Genomic DNA, 19649 nt, shown 5'->3' on the forward strand with positions numbered 1-19649 from the left:
TTTAAAAAACTGTGCAACTATGAAAAAATAAAGCAGCTATCTCAGATAAACATGAGAAATAATGAGAAAATTTATATTTATGAAATATTCCAACTAACATTGTGATATCAAAATATATTATACAGTAAGACTATATGCCTCATTTGATAAAAAATGCAAATTTAATATGCTATTGAAAATTCTGTCTATAATTTGTAATGTATCACATTCAACACCACGCAGCTCTAAAACAGCTGGTACACCTGTGCTGCTTGCAGATATTGTCTTATTGTCTATCTTTCTGCCTACTAAAAAATTCTAATTTAAAAGCATCCAAAGCAAATCTCAAAATTTTAATCACAGTTACAGCTGTCTTTTGCTTTAAAGCATGCTTTAAATTTCCGTTGTAGCATATCTGCAAACTTAAGAGTATACACAGATGTGTATATGTGCATATTAATCAGGATGATTTTTACATACAGATTCTGTACTGAAAAATAGGGCAATTTTTATTATGCTATCAAATTCGAAATTTTTTTCTTGGGAGAATTTTTTTTTTTTTTTAACGTGAGAATTTTAACCAGGAATTCACATGCTACCCGTGCCCCAAATTATAAAACAGACACATAACAAAATGAACTCAAAATGAACATCCTGGATTCAGGAAAATTAATTGTGCTAAAAAGCCTCCCCCATCTCAGGAACGTGTCAACAGGAGAGGAGTGCACATACACTTTGCAATGGAAGGAAACAGATGCAAAATTACTCCGTATGTGTTGGTTAACACATCCCCAGCTAATTCCAGTAGATTCATTGTGCACAGAGGCTGATGACAGCCATATCCCATAGTACTGACTGAATACTTTGTAAGATTTCTTACAATCCTTTGTATTATGATATATATAAAAAAACCCATGAAATACACCTCTAAATTTGAGAATATGAGAATTATAAGTAAATAAGTATTTCGACAACTTACATCTCACATCAATATAATATCAGATATTTAATAACATCAATATTAATATTAGATAGTAATATTAATTTAATAATTAATAGAATTAATAGATATTCATATTAATATCAATATAAGATATTATATTGGCATATCAATTTATGTCCTGTTGCTGTCTATGGTCCTAACTATATAATATAGCATACTAAATATTGCTAAATAAAAATTGAATTACAGCAGCTGAACCACCTCAGTAAGAACTTTGATCTGAAAATAGCAGTACAACCTAATAAGAGGCATTTTAATATTGAAAATCAGGCAAGAAAATAATGCAAAAATACCGGCCTTGCTCAAAAAGCAGGATACAAGAAAACCCATAAAAAATAAAATGCAATTTCTTTGACTAACAGGTTATCAAAGAAAACATGCAAAAGCTTCATAGTATGTAACCTTTGCACTGCTGCCACTTTTCTTGATTTTGCTGAGTCTGAGTGACTATGACTCCCTTGAGCTGCTGTTCTACAGTCACTAAATTTGTTTCAGTGGAGACAGACTTGCACTGGGGAGGTTCAAGTGTACCCAGAGAGCGTTACTACATCTCAGGTGCTAAACCTTGGTAACTCAACTCCTTCAGTCGTGTACCTGTGCTATAAACAGGATGTCACAAAACAACATAAGAACATATGAAATGGCTAAAGTAGTCCTGAACGTTTCCACAGGCTTTTGACAACAATGGATTTTCTAAATTAAGTTATATGAAAGAGCCTTTTTGAAAGTTATGAAGTCTCTTTGTATCTACTACTAAAAACAACCAACCAACCATCCTAACCCCCCCCCCCCCCATAACACAGTTTTACCACTTTCCCCCAACACCTTACCCTTCCACCTAAAGGGATTTACTTTCCTGGATGCAGGTTAGGTAGACCATGAGATAGCTTCATTACAATATCTCAACAGCTGTCAACTTGTCATTTATATTCATTGAGTACAAGTAATAAAATGTGTTACCTCTCTGGTTTGATGTTCATTGACAGGCTGACTCCTTTGTGGAATCTTAAGCTGTTGTTCCAGCTTCTGTATCTCTTGCTGGAATACGTCTCTCTCATGCTCTCGGTCAATTGCTTGCTCCTGAAAGTTAAGAAGTTATGTGGATACACCATTTGATTTAAGAACTGTCTAAATTAAGTATATTATCACTTCTTATTTCTGTTAATGTGAGGCTGGTAACAGTATGTCAGTATTTTTAAGGTAGCAGAACCTCTGGCAACTACCATTAAAAAAATTCTTTCATCATTTGGGGCAACAAATTTCACATTTTTTTATTAAAAAATTAGGACAGCATAGATACATCCAGTATTATTTCACAAAGATGACTGTTTTGTTTCTTCTCTCCCAGGTACACCACATAAATGGTAATAAGCCAATATTTTATGATTTTCTTTCCTAATGTTTGTCTTTGATATATATATGTAGCATAAATACAAACGAAGAATAGAAATGAACTCTATGTTAATATTGATGAGGAGCCAGCAACAACAAGAACAAATTATAAACTGGTTGAATTTTGCATTTCAGTTTTACTTTTGACCAGTTTCAGTTACAGAATCATAGAATCGTTAAGGTTGGAAAAGACCCTTAAGATCATCAAGTCCAACCGTTAACCAGTTGTTATATCCCAGTCTGACATTTGGGGAATACATCTTTATACAGGAAATAATGTGCAACTGGTAGCACCCAGTGAAGCATCACCTTTAAGTGCCACTTTGTAAAACAGACAAACTTTATCAGATGCAATAAACAAACTAGCTAAATTATCTGATACAAAGAGGAATGCTTCTGTCTAGTAACAAAATATTTTGGAAAAATTCAGGAAACTGGAATAAAACCTCAACGTTTACAAGTTGCAGATTTTAAAAACTCACCTGCTGTTTCAAGGAAACAGCAGAATTCTAATGTTGCTATTACAAACTGCTACTCATCTCAGTAGTCCGTAACTCTCAAGTTCATGCTATTGATAATCCCAAACCATAATGCATTTATGACTATGGGACTTGTAATTGGAATTTTTACTTCTGAATCTTGTCCTATTATGACACACTAGTTGCAGTGAGAAAAATAATCTTGTAACTGTAGAAAATGAAATAAAGCAAATCCATTTGTGCTAAGAAGTAACTGGAAAGATCTCTCCTTTAGTACTGCTTAGTAATAGATTACACAGAGAAGATGCCACAAGGTGTTATATTTATTATGTAAAAAATTAGTCTACCCTACTGCCATCAGCTAGAGAGTTAACTGAGAAGGCACAAACCCAATAGTTTTCTCCCAACAGCAGCACAGGACAATTAATAGGAATAAAATGGGAAAAGAAGGAGACAGGGAAGATGGTGTTTGCTGAAAATGAGGTAAAGTCTGAAACAAAACTGCAGAGACAGCCTGAGGCAGGAAGAAGGTGGGTACAATAGAGGCAGCTGCCACTGTGAATATGCATATAATATAACTGTCTGCAAGGTGTAGCTTTATATCTGGAGAGAGATTATTGGATACTATGAAGGAAGTCTGTAAAAGAAACTTAAGAGAAATTATGCTTTCAATTTCCACGTACAAATAAAGCTGACTACTTAATTCCAACAGACTTTATTGAAAAACATGGAAATTCCACAAACTGTTAAAAACGAAGGTCACAAAAATTTGCATTTCCTCATTAATTTTAGAAGTTTCCCATTATTTTAAACATTTAAGAAACCTATGAAGTTATACTTGAAATACATGGCAGTCCTAAGCAAGCATCTCAAACGAATTTTCAACTTTTAACACATGAATTAAATTATTGGGCTGGAACCTATAACACACTTACTATCGTGTGCTTCTTCATGTTTGCTCAAAATCTGGAAAAACTAGCATTTCCTGCTGTACCAAACTTCAGTACAGGTGCCCACCCACCTTCATGAAACTAGCCTTTGACCATACTTACATCTAGAAATTTTCTTGTTTTCTCAAGTTGCTTCTCCAAAGCCTGGTTTTGCTGCCTTAAGTCCATTAGTTCTGCATTTTTTTCTTGCTCTAGCTCTATGAAACGATTGACTTGTTCTTCCAAGTCTATTTCCAAGACTTTCACTTGCTTCTGAAGGTCATCATACTCTTTTTCAGCTTGACGCTGTACTTCAATTTTTTCTTTCATTAGCTTTTCTGTTTCCTCCAGCAATTCTGGTTATAATAAAAGCATCACGCACTACTTTTAGACATGAATAGTTAGTAATGTTATGAAGCAAAACCACTCCCCAAGGTATCCATGCTCTACTCCGCAGAAGGATGTGAACTGGTTTGGGTTTTTACTATTTTTGTTATATATTTTCTTATATATATTAATAAATATATTTTTTGAGAAATAATCAACATAATCACCAAAGCAAATTCATACTAAAATTACTATCCTTTAGTTGGTCTTCAGGGGACTGTTAGTGAAGTTGTACCGGATCACCTCCCTTTTTAAGTTTCATATAAATCAAAAGGTCGTTGCATAATTGAAAAGAAAAGTAAATGCCTGTGTTCAAACTACAGCTAGAGTCAGCACAGGGGTTAACAATGAAGTACAGAAAACCCAACCCTCTTCTCATCCCCAACGTCAGTAAAATCAATCCACTCCCTGTCTTCATTATTTAATGTGATACATATAAATAATTTGAAGGAAATACTGAAAGACTTGGCGAGGCTGCCAGGCAGACAGACAGGGAAATTACTGACCTGTAACTGGAGCTTTGTAAAATCAGTGACTGCATGGATGCCCAATTTTGAGTCCTCATGAAAAGGCTGGCAAGCATATATAGTAAAGCCCCAAACCACTCTATTAAGACTCTTAAGCCACAGCCCATTGAAGTACATATTAACTAACCATACGAATCCCTTGAGGTAAAATCCAAACTGTAAAGTGCAATTACATTTGGTGAATCTTTAAAACATGATTGATATTTAGACAGAAACAATACAATTTACTTTCACTATAGAAGAAAGATCCTTTAGGCACCATCATCTTACATCATATTTAACCAATTCTCATTTCTAGGTAACCATTATATACCAATATAATACAGTGCTTAGTTATCATAATGAATGACTCAACTATATTTGGAAATAAAAAGAAAAAAAAAATATCCCTCCAATACCATCTAAGTATCTGTGATTCATAGGTGAATAAGATGATGGTTATTCATGAATTTGCTTATTATGTTTAGAAATTATAAGAAATGCTGTTAGCGAAATGTAAAACTGAGTATGAAATACAACATCAAAGCTGCAGGCCAGTAAGAATTACAAGTAATGTCAGTAAGCCAAAAGCCCAATAATCCTGATTAACCATGTCAGTACGTGTAAGTCTTCCACCCAGTTACAGATTGGCCATGCAACATACAAACACACCTGCTTGGGAAGCTGCATCGACTGCAGCATCTACTAGGCCTAGGAGAATAGAGAGAGAGAAAACAAAAAAAGAAGCAAAGTAATTCACATGCCAGCTACAGTTTCCTTGTGGTGCAACAATGTAAGAGAAAATGAAGCCAAAGATAGATGTGGCATTTAATGACAAAGTTGCTGAGACAACTTAGGTAATGTGGTAAGTTATTCTGGTATGCATGATATAAGTACCTACACGTATTTATAGAATTGTTTATCTTTACAGTTGTTATATATGAAGATAACTCTAAAATATTTAGAAACCTAAAACATATAACAAATAACTAAACTGAAGTTATAGACAAGGATCTTCTTTACTATGAAGCAGGAAGGAACAGGTTATTCTTAAAATTTCATTGTTAGACAAAGTGGACCCAGGAAATTGCAAATACACACCAAGATATGTAATTTATAAAAATAGCAACATTATAAATTGCCATAAACTTTTAGAAATTAAATAAAATGGTAATTTCATCCTGCTATTTACAATGCACTCCTTGAAACATCAGTACTTCTTAAAACACCACTGTTCTAATTTTCTTCCCTTCTCAAACATAAAATATTAATTTAAGTTATTAGTTTAAGGAAGAATTAAAAGACATGTTTACTTCATGAAGGTAAATGCTTTTTTTGAGTAAGCAGTTAGTTAGATTACATTGTCATGTATTTATCTGGAATTTTCACCATCAGTGCTGAAAGTTTTTGTTACTGGTAGATAACAGGCTTTCCTTATAATGAAACTCTTGTGCCATTCTTCCCCAAAAGAGGAATTTGTTAAAAGAGTATATCTTCTGTGTCTAAAATAAGTATGGCCTTCGCGTGTAGTTCAGTCATGTTCTGGTAGGTATGCTTGCTAGCCCCTCTGAAACTCTGTTTGGAAAGTATTTAGACCAGTAGTTTTATCCATAGGTGCTAACTTCAAGATATTCTATCTCCAGCGATAATACAAATAAAAGCAGACTTTCAGAGGTATCAAGCTTTTGCTGGCTTAAAGAACACTTGTGATTGCTCAACACTTCTGAAAATCCAGTCGTTTTTTGTTTAACTATCAAGAAAAGTTATCATGCTAACACTAGGCATCAGGTATAAAAATACCACATTTTGCCCTACCACATTTTTATTAATGATTACAAAAGGGGGGGGAACCTTCACCAAGATTACTTATTATTTTACTTGAAAGTATAAGAAAATCTCATAGAAGGATTGTGAGGAATACATACGCTGCTCTATTGGCCCCGCATCTGCTCTCATGGCGTCCTTCTGTCTGGAGAGTAACTCCTTTTCTTCCTGGATCTGCTGCTGCTCAGCCTCTAACTCCTGCAATTTGTTACCTGTACACAGTAGTTCTTGCTCAAGATGGTCAATTACATCTATTTTTTCCTGGAGTTGTTTTTCCAGAAATGCTTTTTCATCTGCATAACCATCAATGAGGCCTGTAGAACATTAATTTTGGCGCAGATTTAATTGACAATAAAGAACAATTTGAAATTTTTGCATGGTGAAATCACTATAGTATTCTCACATGAATGCACGCGCATGTTAGATACTCAGCACCTGACAACTTCTACTCCTGTCCTTGCTATTCTTCCATGATGAACAAATTACAGGAAGGATAGCACAGGACCAAATATAGCTCTTAATTTTCTCTCAGTGCAAGACCTCTGGAGCAAACAGGAGCTCCAAAGCCAAGGCAAAATAAGTGTTTAATAAACACAGGAGAAATTGCACCTGGGTCGGGGCAATCCCCAATATCAGTACAGGCTGGGGGATGAAGGGATTGAGAGCAGCCCCGTGGAGAAGGACTTGGGGGTACTGGTGGATGAAAAGCTGGACATGGCCCAGCAATGTGCTCTCACAGCCCAGAAAGCCAACCGTATCCTGGGCTGCATCACAAGAAGTGTGGCCAGCAGGTCGAGGGAGGTGATTCTGCCCCTCTGCTCTGCTCTGGTGAGACCCCACCTGCAGCACTGCCTCCAGCTCTGGGGTCCTCAGCACAGGAAGGACATGGACCTGTTGGAGCGGGTCCAGAGGAGGGCCACGAAGATGATCAGAGGGCTGGAACACCTCTCCTATGAGGAAAGGCTGAGAGAATTGGGGTTGTTCAGCCTGGAGAAGAGAAGGCTGCAGGGAGACCTTATTGCAGCCTTTCAACACATAAAAGGGGCTTATAAGAAAGATGGGGACAGATTTTTTAGCAGGGCCAATAGCGATAGGAAAAGGGGTAATGATTTTAAACTAGAAGAGGGTAGACTCAGACTGGATATAAGGAAGAAATTGTTTACAATGAGGGTAGTGAAACACTGGAACAGGTTGCCCAGAAAGGTGGTAGATGCCCCATCCTTGGAAACATTCAAGGCCAGGCTGGATGGGGCTCTGGGCAACCTGATCTAGTTGTAGATGTCCCTGCCCATTGCAGGGGGGATGGACTAGATGACCTTTAAAGGTCCCTTCCATCCCAAAGCATTCTGTGATTCTATGAAATAAGACATTTCAAGTAAATTCAGGTGCCAGGTGCCATTTTAGGTGCCTCAAGACATTTGTCTGACATCAAACCACAGTTTCTGTAAGATCATGGGTCTCCTGTAGGTCAGATATAATACAGATGCCTCCAACATCATAAGGCAGCAAAACTGGTCTTAGGTGTCCATTTTTAGAACCTGAATCACTCCCAAAAGCCCTGTAACAGCTGACATCTAAGGAACAATTTAATGTCTACTATTAATGTGCAATTTTTAAAGTAGCAAAGAAGAATTAATGATTTTTTCAACAGAGAATTTGGGACACTACCTTAAGAATATGTCCTGTATGCTTTTAAAAATTGCTTCATAGTGAAGTAGTTTATCTAGGAATCTAAGAGGGAGCTCTATTTTAGCCTTATGAATGATATTACGGCTGTAGGAAATGACACCAACTTGGAATCATGCAGAAGTGAGCACAAAGCTAAAGACTTAGGAAAAAAAAAGTGAATTTCCTTGAGGGATGTACGAACTAAACTGAGATCCTGTAATGGTATTGGCTTCAGAAGATTCACATTAGTCCTTTCAGAAACCACAGAACACAAAAGACATTTTTACTGAGTGACAGAAGGTACTAAATAGGTATCCCAGATTTCCATGGTAAGGTGTGTTCTGTCGTGTTGGATACCAATGGTTCCAAAAGGCAGACAGGACATCAGTCATACTATGTCTAAACTTTCTTAGTTGGACACAGGTTTCTTCCTACTAAACCCACAGAATCTAAGTAGTATTTTTTCAATATCAAACTATTTTCAATATGAAAGTAGTTTGATCAGTATACATTTATAGTCTTGAGTTAGTATTAAAATGGATTTTACCCCGGCTTGAGTATATAGAAAAACTAAAGATGTTTCCATGTAATCAATGTAGACAAAGTAAAACCTCTGTGAGCACTTAGTTCCGTATCAGAGGAAATTAAGTAACAGTGGTCTTTGCATATACAGTCTGAGAAACACAGGTCTGGTCCTCATGCATATCAATTATGCACTGCTTATCAATCTTTTTTTCCAGACTTGGATTCACAGAGAACACGGCCGCATAGAGGGACTGGCTGTCGAAACAGAAAATACTGAACTAGAAACATCATTAACAGCATTTCAAAAATTTGAGACAATACAAATTCTAGTAGTTATTCCCACCAGATGCTGTTCACAATAACTACTTAACAGACTGGAAGTTGAGAGGGCATTGCCAGGTTAAATGGAGTACATGCCCCCACCAAAAAGATATGAACACCGCAGGAGTCTCCTAAGATCACGTGTTGCGGTATGTACTCCTGCCTTTTTTTTTTTTTTTTTTTTTGAGATGTAATGAAAGTTGTCAGAGTTCAGTGAACAAATTGGCATCAGCTTTTCTATCACATTAGATAAGTCATATCTGACACCACTAAAACACTAGAGGTTTGAAAATGTCTCAGCCGCAGCAGTTTTTGTGATAAGAAAGAAATGATCAAAAATGACACATTTTGTCTCAAGAGAAGACAGAGCACCATCAGATGTATAATGAACTTTGTTCTGCATACTTATCTAAGGAATTTGATAAGAGAGTGTCATTTGGCTTTGTCAGAGCATGCTCACAACTCAGTTCAATGAGCAGAAGAAATTCAATAGAGAGGGTTCTACGGCATTTTTATTTTCTTACATCAACACCAAAAAAAAAGGTGCTTGTCATTTAGAAATGCATTCATTTCAGTTCACAGAAAAAAAGGATGAAAAAAGAGTTAATTAATTCAAGAGTTATAAAGCATTAAAGCAATAACAGGGACAAATTAGCTGAATTCCTGCAAAAGACAGAACTGAATTAAATCTCTACATGTGACATAATTCTGCACCTAACTTAAAAGCTCAACTGTGTAATATATCTATCAAGGGCTAAAGTATCAAATTCTCTCTCTCGTATTCCAGAACTGTTCATGAACCAAATCAACACGGGCAGTCTATCAAGTCTTATAAACTGACATTGCTATTGCTCTGATTAAAATCAAATTCCAGTTAAAAATTTTTGAAGATTGTTTCCACTTTATACGCCTACAAGTTTTTTTTCCCCAAATAAATCATTATCAGATAAAATCTGGAGAGTGCAAAACATAGCTTCATAGCTCTCACTAGCTTGTTGTGTTTAGTATACTTTCTTTGCTAGCAAAAAATACATACTAGATTCATCTGTTATATCTCCAAACCAGGCTCTGATGGAATATTTCAAGCATTTAATAAAAAATTTTACAGGTAAATTTTGCCTTTTTTTACATATGGACAATCCCATTACCTACAAACTGGCATCTAGTAAGAGTTTGCAGTTTCTTTGCTGCTATTAGTTTGTTTGCACAAGCAAATTTTATAACAGAAGTGCATTGCTCAAGAGAAGAACCTAGTTAATCTTAGATTTTTTGCTGGTCTGGTGGTAATAGGATAAAAATAATAATAAAAATATGAAAAAAAGGGCTAATAAGCAGGTCTTGTTCTGTGGGATGTCATCTTCAAATACAATTGTCCTCGTAGACCTTAGGGGAGATAGGCAAGCTCATAGTTCTTAGTAGAGAACCTGACTAAGCCACAAAATACAGACCCAGAAGGCAAAGCAACAGAGAAGTTCAAAATAAAAACTTTTTTTAGTAAATAAAATTAGTCTCTAGTATTATTTTTCAAAATGTTACTTGTAGGATTAAACTTAGGCAGACAGCTCTGAAATCATGACAGATTGCTACCTTTAAATAAAACTTAACACTAACTGCTCTGCTTTGTTTTTGCTATTTTACTTTATTATTGAAGATTTGTGAATAAAAATTCTATCAAGACAAAAATATTATCCTCCAAGGAAAGCAGCAACAGACATAGAAGCTGCTTACATTCTGAAATTCATCAGTTTTGTAATTCCATCTGCGCAAGATATAAATTCTTAGGTCATCTATATTTTGATGGAAGATTTCACCTTTTTTTTGCATGTTAAGATGTGTTCCATATAAGATTTTTTCCACTCTTAATTCAATATTAAAAAAAAAAAGTAATAATGCCTCTAAGATTTGAATCTATTCCCTATGAAATCAATTTTCCTCCTTTCTAGTTTTGCTAAAGCTATTGAAATGCTGCAGCCAGTACTGGTGCTGATGACACACAATATTTATGCTGTGTGAATTGACAGGCTACCAACTGTCCCTCGACCACATTTTAGACATGTGGCATAGAAGCCTGCACTTCTTTTCAGGTTATGTGTGTCCCAGCTATTAACAGTGTGTGAACTCATGTTGGATTATCTGTCTATGTAAGAAGAAGAGGAAGGCTGGGTAGCATTCTCCAGGAATAACATTTGGCTATGAAACTTTCCTCTATGCTCCCACGTTGAGAAACAAAAGTCTGCTGAGCTTCAAAACTAACTAAAATATCTTTCTGCTTACTACTACAGAGATCCTACCTACAGGGTAGGTGTTTTTTTGCATCTTTTCCAGACGCTAATTACAAACCGATAATGGTAGAAATGCTGGGTGGGAACAAAACATGCAGCTATCGAAACTTCTAAAGAACAAATGAAGAGTCTGTCAGATTTGAACATATTTTCCTGATGTCAGAAAGGATTATTAGATTTCCCCTGTTATAACAGCCTACAATTTTTAATTGCTTCCTTAATGCAGCTGCAAATACACTTTAAAAGCTCACTTCAAACAGAATGCAAATTGAAACGTATCACCACCATATCATCAAATTCAGAACGAAGGTTCTATGTTTTTATCCAGGTTTGTGTGGAACTAAGTCAAGGTCAAGAGGCAGCAGGCACAAACTGAAATATGGGAAACTGCATTTCAACATACAAAAATATTTTTTTCTCTTTCCCCTCTTTGACAGTGGTCAAACACTGGAACAGGCTGCCCAGAGAGGCTTTGGACATTCAAAACTTGACTGGACACAGTCTTGGGCAACCTGCTCTACCTGACCCTTCTTTGAGCAGGGGGTTGGAACAGATGAACTCCAGAGGTGCCTTCCATCCTCAACTATTTACAATTCTATGATTCTAAGTTGTTAATATTTAAGCTTGTCTGCACAAACAGACACATTATGATGAAATAAATTAAATTTGAGGATAATAACACATATACAACCTATTATTTTAATAAGCCAGACAATAATAAGTGAGACAAAGTTGGAAAACAGAATTACAGAGTGGTTGATGTTGGAGGGGACCTCCACAGGTCATGTTGTCCATAACTACCCAGAAGGCTGATAACATTCTAAAATTTGCCAAGAAATTGATCTAATTTGCAATTTCTTTACCCAATTAATAGGTAAGTGAGTGCAAAGTTCAACAACTCATCAAAAAAGCTACTCACCTTCAGCTTTACTAAGCTCCAAAGCCAACTGCTCTCTGGCTTTGGTTTCTTCATTAAGACGTTCTTGTAGTTCTTCCTGATACTTGATAAATTCTGTGGCCTCTTGTTGCTTTTTGAAGGACTCTCGCATGAGTTCTGTCTGAATAATTTTAGCATGTTCAAGCTACCACAGGAAAAAATTACAGAAGTTAGATAAACCAAAGGTTTTCTGATAAATAACGATTCTATCATTCCTATTTAATTAACAGTTGCTCTACAGCATGATGAGAAGTCTCACATAACTTCACGGGACATTCGATAAGATCTTTACTGAACACACATTCACAGACTACAATAGGAAGATTGACTCAGTACGAAAGTCTAAGCAAATAGGCTTTGTCAGTATAGCGAACCGAATGAGCCACCTGGCTAAATCCGTGTCTTTGTTCCGGTAATTCCTGGTTTATGAGTTTACACTAGATTCACCTTTCTATACACATGAGTTTTGTACCGAATACGAGTAAGCTATCACCCACCATATACTTAGAATGGCTGAAAAACATTGCATAAAACTGGCAGAAGTTTTGATATAAATTGACACAAGTGGTCCTTCAGCTATTTTTCTCCTTAAGATGAAGGTAAATGAGAACACCAGGAAAACATCGATTTTGAATATATTGTACTTTTCAACCAACAAGGCAGTAAAGCAATGGTTCTTCCAACTGTGTCCACCTAAAAGAATTATTAAGGATTTTTTTATTCTTCTCTGCTTTTCTGATAGGTTAACATTTAATGCTTACTACTGCAGATGTAGCACAACCTCACTATGTCACTAACCTAAACTACTGCAAAACCAGGACTGAAATGCATAAAATCGTATAGGTACTGCCCAGTTTAGACATACCCAAAGTAATAATTTCAAAAATAATTAAAATTAGAATAACAAAAGGAAAATAGTAAAGAAGGAACATTAATGTTAGAAGTTTTGATTACACAAAATGTTCATCTAAGACAACAGCAAATTGGAGTCAATTACCAAGTTCTCTGCTTCTCAACTGTTAACATTTACAGCCTACATTCCCCTCTTTGAGGGACGCAAATACAAATTGTCAGAGCTGAACCAGGCATGAGTTCTTTGTGTGGCTTGTATTCAAAGTAAAACAACTTATTTTGAATAAGAACAATGTCAGAAAATGAAATAACACATATTTCCTGCTCATCTCCCTTTTTTTTTCCTTTTAATATTCTTTTCCTTTTTAATATTATGGATATTGGCAGATATTTGTAAGATAGTAACATCTGTGGCTTTGCTACAGCTTCTATAAACATATTCTTTCTCTCAATTTCTTCAAAAATAAAAGCTTTCTCACCATCTCCAGCTAAGTTCATGAGTATGATTACATTGCTTTAAAATGTCAGAAAAATGGGTTGGGAACACTTCATAGAACATTGCACACAAAATTATCCGCTTATAAATAAAATTGCACTTTGAAAAGAATGTCTGAATAATCAATACATTGTCTTTTATAATCACTGAATTTAAATACTTGATTTCTTTACTATAGCACTCCTTTTTAGATGGACATCATTAACATGAATTATTTATTCTGACAGGAGTTAAAGAAAGGTATAAATACTGCAGCTGAATATCTGCACCGGTTTGAGATATTTTAAAAATCACAGAATATTATTACTTTATTCTTACATTTTGAAGTGCTTAATGAAAGACCCATCTCAGATAAAAGGGAAACATATGATGGGTTTACTGTACATAGACAACCATAAAAATGGCTTACTCAAATGCATCAAATACTCCAAGTAAAACTCAGAATAAAAATTATTCTCTAGCTCTTTCCAGTAATGACAGCTCAAGGTACTATTAAAAATATCATGGGGCAAAGCCAAAAAGAAGCACAAACATGAACATGATCTTTCAAGAACAAAAATTTCTTCATGGGATCACTGGAAGCCATTAGCAAGCTTGTGCTAGTTAATGTTACTCGTCAGTGCATGAAAGCTATAAAGGAACAATTTTACCTGACTGCAGCCCTCCCACCCCCCAAATCATTCACAGCGAGAAAAATGTAACTTAATAAGTAACACTGAAGTGCTTTAAAAAGAGATGTCAAATCTCTCTAATTCAATATATTTCTGTGTTTGTTAAATGTTTTTTGTTAGAAATGAACGGAGAATTGTATAATTAAAGCTTTTTCAGTGCCCATGAAAAACATTCTAGGAAAAAAGCCTGTCACCAGTACATAGCAACTTTAATGATAGAGACAAGTTTATATCATTTTTCACTGCATTCTCTTCTATTTAAGCTGGTTCAAAATACAATTTCTTTTAAAAACTTTTATACTTACTGAATAGGGAGGTGTAGGTAAGGAGATTTTAGAGACAACTTTTAAAACGTGACCATTTTTTTTGTGGCTGAAGTGAAAAATTGAAGTATTTACAACTACAGAATTATTCTCATCCAAGTGTTCAGAGAAAGGAAAAGGATATGGTAAAGGCAGACGAGATTCAACCTCGTATATATCTTCTTCTTGGCCTTCAGTCCACAAACCACTAAGCAGATTGGATGCCCAACAGGTGCGGTAAGAATCCATTCCGAAAAATATAGCTGTTGCTGTCTTCTCAACTGCCGCACAGGTATTTTGCACTAGCTAGGCTGGGTTTAGAAATTTCTAACAAGAATTTGTAACAGAACACAGACATTTAACAGTCTGAAGACACATATCAGCACTGTCGATGACAAACCTACTCAGAATCAGCAGGAAGCCTCAGATCACATTCTCAAGCAGAGTAATTCAGGAGCGGATTAATCCAAAATAGAGAGAGGTGCGAGTAACCTTCGTATGGTCATTCCTAAAAATCCTTCTTAGAGAAGCTTCACATGAAAAAGCAACAGAAATCTTCCAATAGCAGCTGGCAGGTAATTTCCAAGGCAAGGAAGCATGATTTTCTTTTACCGGCACAAGTACGCTGCAGCAGACAAGCAAGCTAGCAGAACAGAAACTAAAAATGATTTCCCATTCAAGAGAAATACAGATACGTCATTATTTGCCTTCATTCTTGCTCTTGGAGTTAAACCAACAGGAAGAACTTTCTCAAACTCTGCTAGTTTAAAGGCTGCCTGTTAGTATCTCCCAACCAAAAGAACTCAGGGAGTGGCCTGATTTATTTACCTATACATAACAGCAGCAGGTGGAATTTGAATTAATACACCCACTACATGCCTTGCCTGAAAAGATTCAAACTGCACTTCAGGTCTGAAAGTGTGTGTTCAGACAGGTCTCAAATAGTTCCTTTGAAGATTTTGCCAGGTTTCTCTCACTCTTTTAAGTTTATTTAAGAGATGGGTACATGTCTGTATGCACAACACAGATGATTAAGAGGAAAGGTTAAAATCTTTTCTGCCTGTCATTAGTTTTAGATTATAAAATACCGCAGAGTAGAAAAAATAAAGTATTCAGTTTCTGAATATTTAAAAATCATCGTCAAGTCACCTACAAACCCTTGGTATATACAGGAGCTGTATATAATCCAGGAAGCACACAACAGACATTGCAAAGCAGACAAGCTTGAATGCTTGCAAAGTACCTCTAAAGAACAGCCAGAAAAGATGTCAGTATTTATACTTAATATTGTGGGAAAATGTGTAAACAGACTAACATTTTATTAACTTTAAAAAAAACCCAAACAAACAGATATGATCAACAGGGATAAATCCATGTTTGTATAATCCATATTAATGGAAAAAAAATGTGTGTGTATGTGTTTGAGCCAAAACATACACACACGGTATATATATATATATAAAACATAACTCTGTTACTGGTATTGGTCTCAGCTACAAAGCTATGAAGGGAAAATAAACTTTCGTGATCAATTGACAATGAATAAAAATAAGCTGCTTAGAATACACTGAGTACTTTCACTGGTACCATGAAAAGTAAATACTTACTGCAAAAATATCAGCCACAAAAGTAAAATAAGTTAGGGCTATGTAGAAAACTACTGCAGTTAAAGATCAGCAGCGAAATGTTCAGAAAAAAAAGCACCACCGAGTGGAATAAATAATTGACAATACTTTTATAATCGCAACATGAATTCTTAATTACTGTAAAACCTTGAAGTTGATTTTGTCTGTATCATCTGCTCCTTAAATGCAAGAGTTCCTACAAATGCTTAACTATATATTTTTTTAAGAACTCCATATATTGGAGTATCTGTGCATCCTTTTTCGTTATTATGTAATGCAGGGCCTTCAGCTGAAAAAAGACCTCAAAAAGCCAAAATTCTCTTTTTAATTGAACGCATGCTCAAGCAGAATAGACCTGCTGCAGAATGAGTTCGCAAATAAACACAATACAGAAACTGTTTCACAAGATCCACCAGACTACTTGCTTTAGTAAGCCAGAGGGAGGGTTCACTAAATTTGTATTTAAATTACTTTTAACTTTAGTAAGTCACAAATTAGTCTTTTATCTTTTTCTTTTAAAAAAAGAAGAAATGAGTATCAACTTCATTACTGAAGTATTTTTCAAAAGCAACAAATACTTAAATGCTTAAAACTTTTAAAGTATTAGACAGCTGAATTTTCATATTACTTTCATCATCACAGATTTTTTTTCCTCCTTCATTTCCAGTAGTTACGATTTACACATTTTACACCTAGAGACAAGAAAGCAATGACTGTTTTGAGTAATATCATTACTAGGTTAACTAATAGGTGGGTCTGTAGCATAAAACACACTGTATCCTTTGCATTCTAGTCTCAAATAGATTAAAGAGCTGACTCTAAAGACTGAGTTCTTCAAGAGAGCTTAAAAAGTTACAGTAAGATACAGAGTATTTGATACCTTCAAACTGAGATGCACATAATCTAAAAGTCAAGCACATGATACAAGCAGAGTGATGAGAACTGACCGAGCTAGGTCTATAGCTCCCATTTCAGTTAACAGGGAAGTACTCCAGAGAGCAACTAACACCCCACCATGCAAAGTACCTCAACAGCAAACAGAAAGGAGTACCCATATACTGCTTTTTTTTTGGAGACTATTCATGGATCACATACCTCAAATACTGGAGAGCAGCTGGAGCGCAGACTCCTTTTCTGATAGCGAGGTGGATATGTGCTTAACTGGCCATGCTTAAATCACAGTTGGAAGAGACAGTAGGAGAGCTCCACCTTTTTGGCCAGTCAATTGACTAAAATGTTTGTCAAGCGAACGGGGCACAGTTCCCCTTAATCCTCCCTCTTCACAAGGGCCAGCTCAATGTGCCCTGACACCTCCTGCCTCATCTCTGGATTGCAGCAGAATGCAGATGACCCGTATGAGCAAGGAAAGAGTGCCCTAGACTGATAAACATGCCCAAATTCAGGCTTCTTCTGCAGTCCAAAGCAGATTTCTAACATGAATCTAAATTCATCAGTGAAGCCGTGCTGGAGCGGGCTTTTTTGGGCATAGGCACCTGAAGTATTGTTTCGGCTTTCAAAATGAGCCTACAGGTTTTAGGCTTATAAAAACACATTCAGGAGAAAAACAAAGAAAAAACAAAAAAAATCGAGACACAAAATTGAAAATGTTTCACTATTAGATCACCCTACCTGATTTGAAGTTTCATTGATAGCTTCGAGAAGCTTTTCAACAGCTGCTTGTAGTCGAGAACTAATATTCAGAATGAGTTCTTCATTTTCGGGATCTATTTCCACGCCACTTTCTGCAAGATGTTGGCTCAGCAGTCCTTCATCCATTGCTCCTGACCACATGTTAACATCCTCATCTCCCAGACTGCTACCATGATATGAGGAACAGGACTCTGGAAAAACAATGATTACCTTTTCACACAGACTCTTAGCACTTCAAAACATGAAAAACCATACATCTGAGTTACAATTAGAAAGACAAGTCATAAAACGATTAAAATATTTGTATTGGTCACAAAGACAGAAAGGGAAATATTGCACACTAAAACTTACACAATCAAGATACACGATCTGTTAACTAAAAAGAAGCAGAAGGGAAACAGAAAAGGAGATACTAACAGAATATTTTAGACGTCCTTTCGGTATGCTTTTGGGCTCTGAGGCTCATCTTCAAGCCTTTGTTACTATCAGTAACCCCTACTACTTTGAATAACTTGCGATAACGACTTGCAAGATCGTCTTTAAAATACAACCAGGTAAAAAAATAAAAAGAAAACCACAGACTGTCAGTCCCTGTTTCACCAATGCCCAGCTATGTTAGTGTGCACTAACGCAAAACTGTTCAAGTTAGCGACTCAAAAGCACAGACTCAAGTGAGTAAAGGGAAAGACACGCACGTAATTCAGACAACTTCTCAGGACAAACAGACTAGAATACAGAACATCAAAATTCTGCACTATTATTAGTGAACTGAAAATTGATTAAAATAGGTAGCTGAACAAATCAGGTGCAGCGCAGGGGGACTGTAACTGTCCCTACTGATGGCCTGCCTGGCACCTGCCTACATCTCAACCTTCCTCAGCTCTGATCCAGTTTGAGGGCATTATCCATTCTGTCCGAAAAGCAGGAGACACAAAGTTTGCCTGTGGTATTAAACTGATAGCAATTCATCTAGAAAACAGTAAATTTGCCATATTTAGAATTCAGGGCTGTATTTAAGCAAGACAAGTGAAAGCAAACTCCTGAGATGTTTTAAAATCACACTTTCATATGAAATCACAATACACTAGTATATCACAGTGGTAGATAACTATTGTTGATATCGTGTTTTAAAAATGAAGAAGTGTTATGTCCTTAGGCTGTTAGATTTGAAATGTCAGGAATAAATGCTATTGTGGAAAGTTTTGAAAAATGACAGTTTATTTTAATGAAATATATTTCTGAAATATATTTAAAATAAAATAAATGTTTTGGTGGGTTTTTTTAACAATTAGATGTTGTTTTTGCTTAAGGTTTTCTCAAAAAAATTCCTTATTTTTGGGAAACAGCAGTATGACTAAATGAGATAAGAATAGTCAATGCCTGTTTAGAAATAAAGTCACAATACTGGGTTATCTTTGAATTTAAGTTCCTGGTTACTCCATGAATTGTGACTGCTGAACTGGAACAGTTTGTTTAGTTACAGAAATTGAAATGAAGTTATAATAGGTCAATTTTACAAATTGCCATTAAAAAATGTAGTTAGTACTCTTGTTGGGTACAATTTCCTTATACTTGCTCTTACAATTTCCTTATGCCTGCCTCTTAACCAGGCAAGCAAATAACATTGGAAATACAAGTCCTCTTATTGCTGTTGTTTCAACCTAGCAAGAAAGTCAGATTCTAGTTTTTGGTTTTTTTTTTTTTTTTTTTTTTTTTTTTTTAACAAGTTGCAACATGATTAACCACCTGGTTTACTTACTATACTTTTATACCTGCAAACATTCTGATAATAGTATCTATGCCTTTATTTCATTATAACAT

The 19649-nt window shown here is 35.7% G+C and overlaps 1 protein-coding gene across 13 annotated transcripts in view; it reads right to left on the reverse strand.

Moving 5' to 3' along the window:
- AKAP9 (A-kinase anchoring protein 9) overlaps positions 1-19649 on the reverse strand; it is a 120868-nt gene that overhangs the window by 27443 nt on the left and 73776 nt on the right. For 12 of the 13 annotated variants that reach the window (XM_082323955.1, XM_082323966.1, XM_082323965.1 and 9 more), the window contains 6 exons: positions 17808-18019; positions 12215-12377; positions 6601-6813; positions 5348-5386; positions 3906-4138; positions 1943-2062 (listed from right to left, as the gene is read on the reverse strand). In XM_082323955.1, coding sequence (XP_082180081.1) covers positions 1943-2062; positions 3906-4138; positions 5348-5386; positions 6601-6813; positions 12215-12377; positions 17808-18019 — 980 coding nt within the window. The remainder of the gene's footprint in view (positions 1-1942; positions 2063-3905; positions 4139-5347; positions 5387-6600; positions 6814-12214; positions 12378-17807; positions 18020-19649) is intronic. The other variant, XM_082323960.1, reaches the window with a different exon arrangement.

The sequence above is a fragment of the Platalea leucorodia genome (assembly GCF_965183815.1).
Source record: "Platalea leucorodia genome assembly, chromosome: 1".
Taxonomy (NCBI): domain Eukaryota; kingdom Metazoa; phylum Chordata; class Aves; order Pelecaniformes; family Threskiornithidae; genus Platalea; species Platalea leucorodia.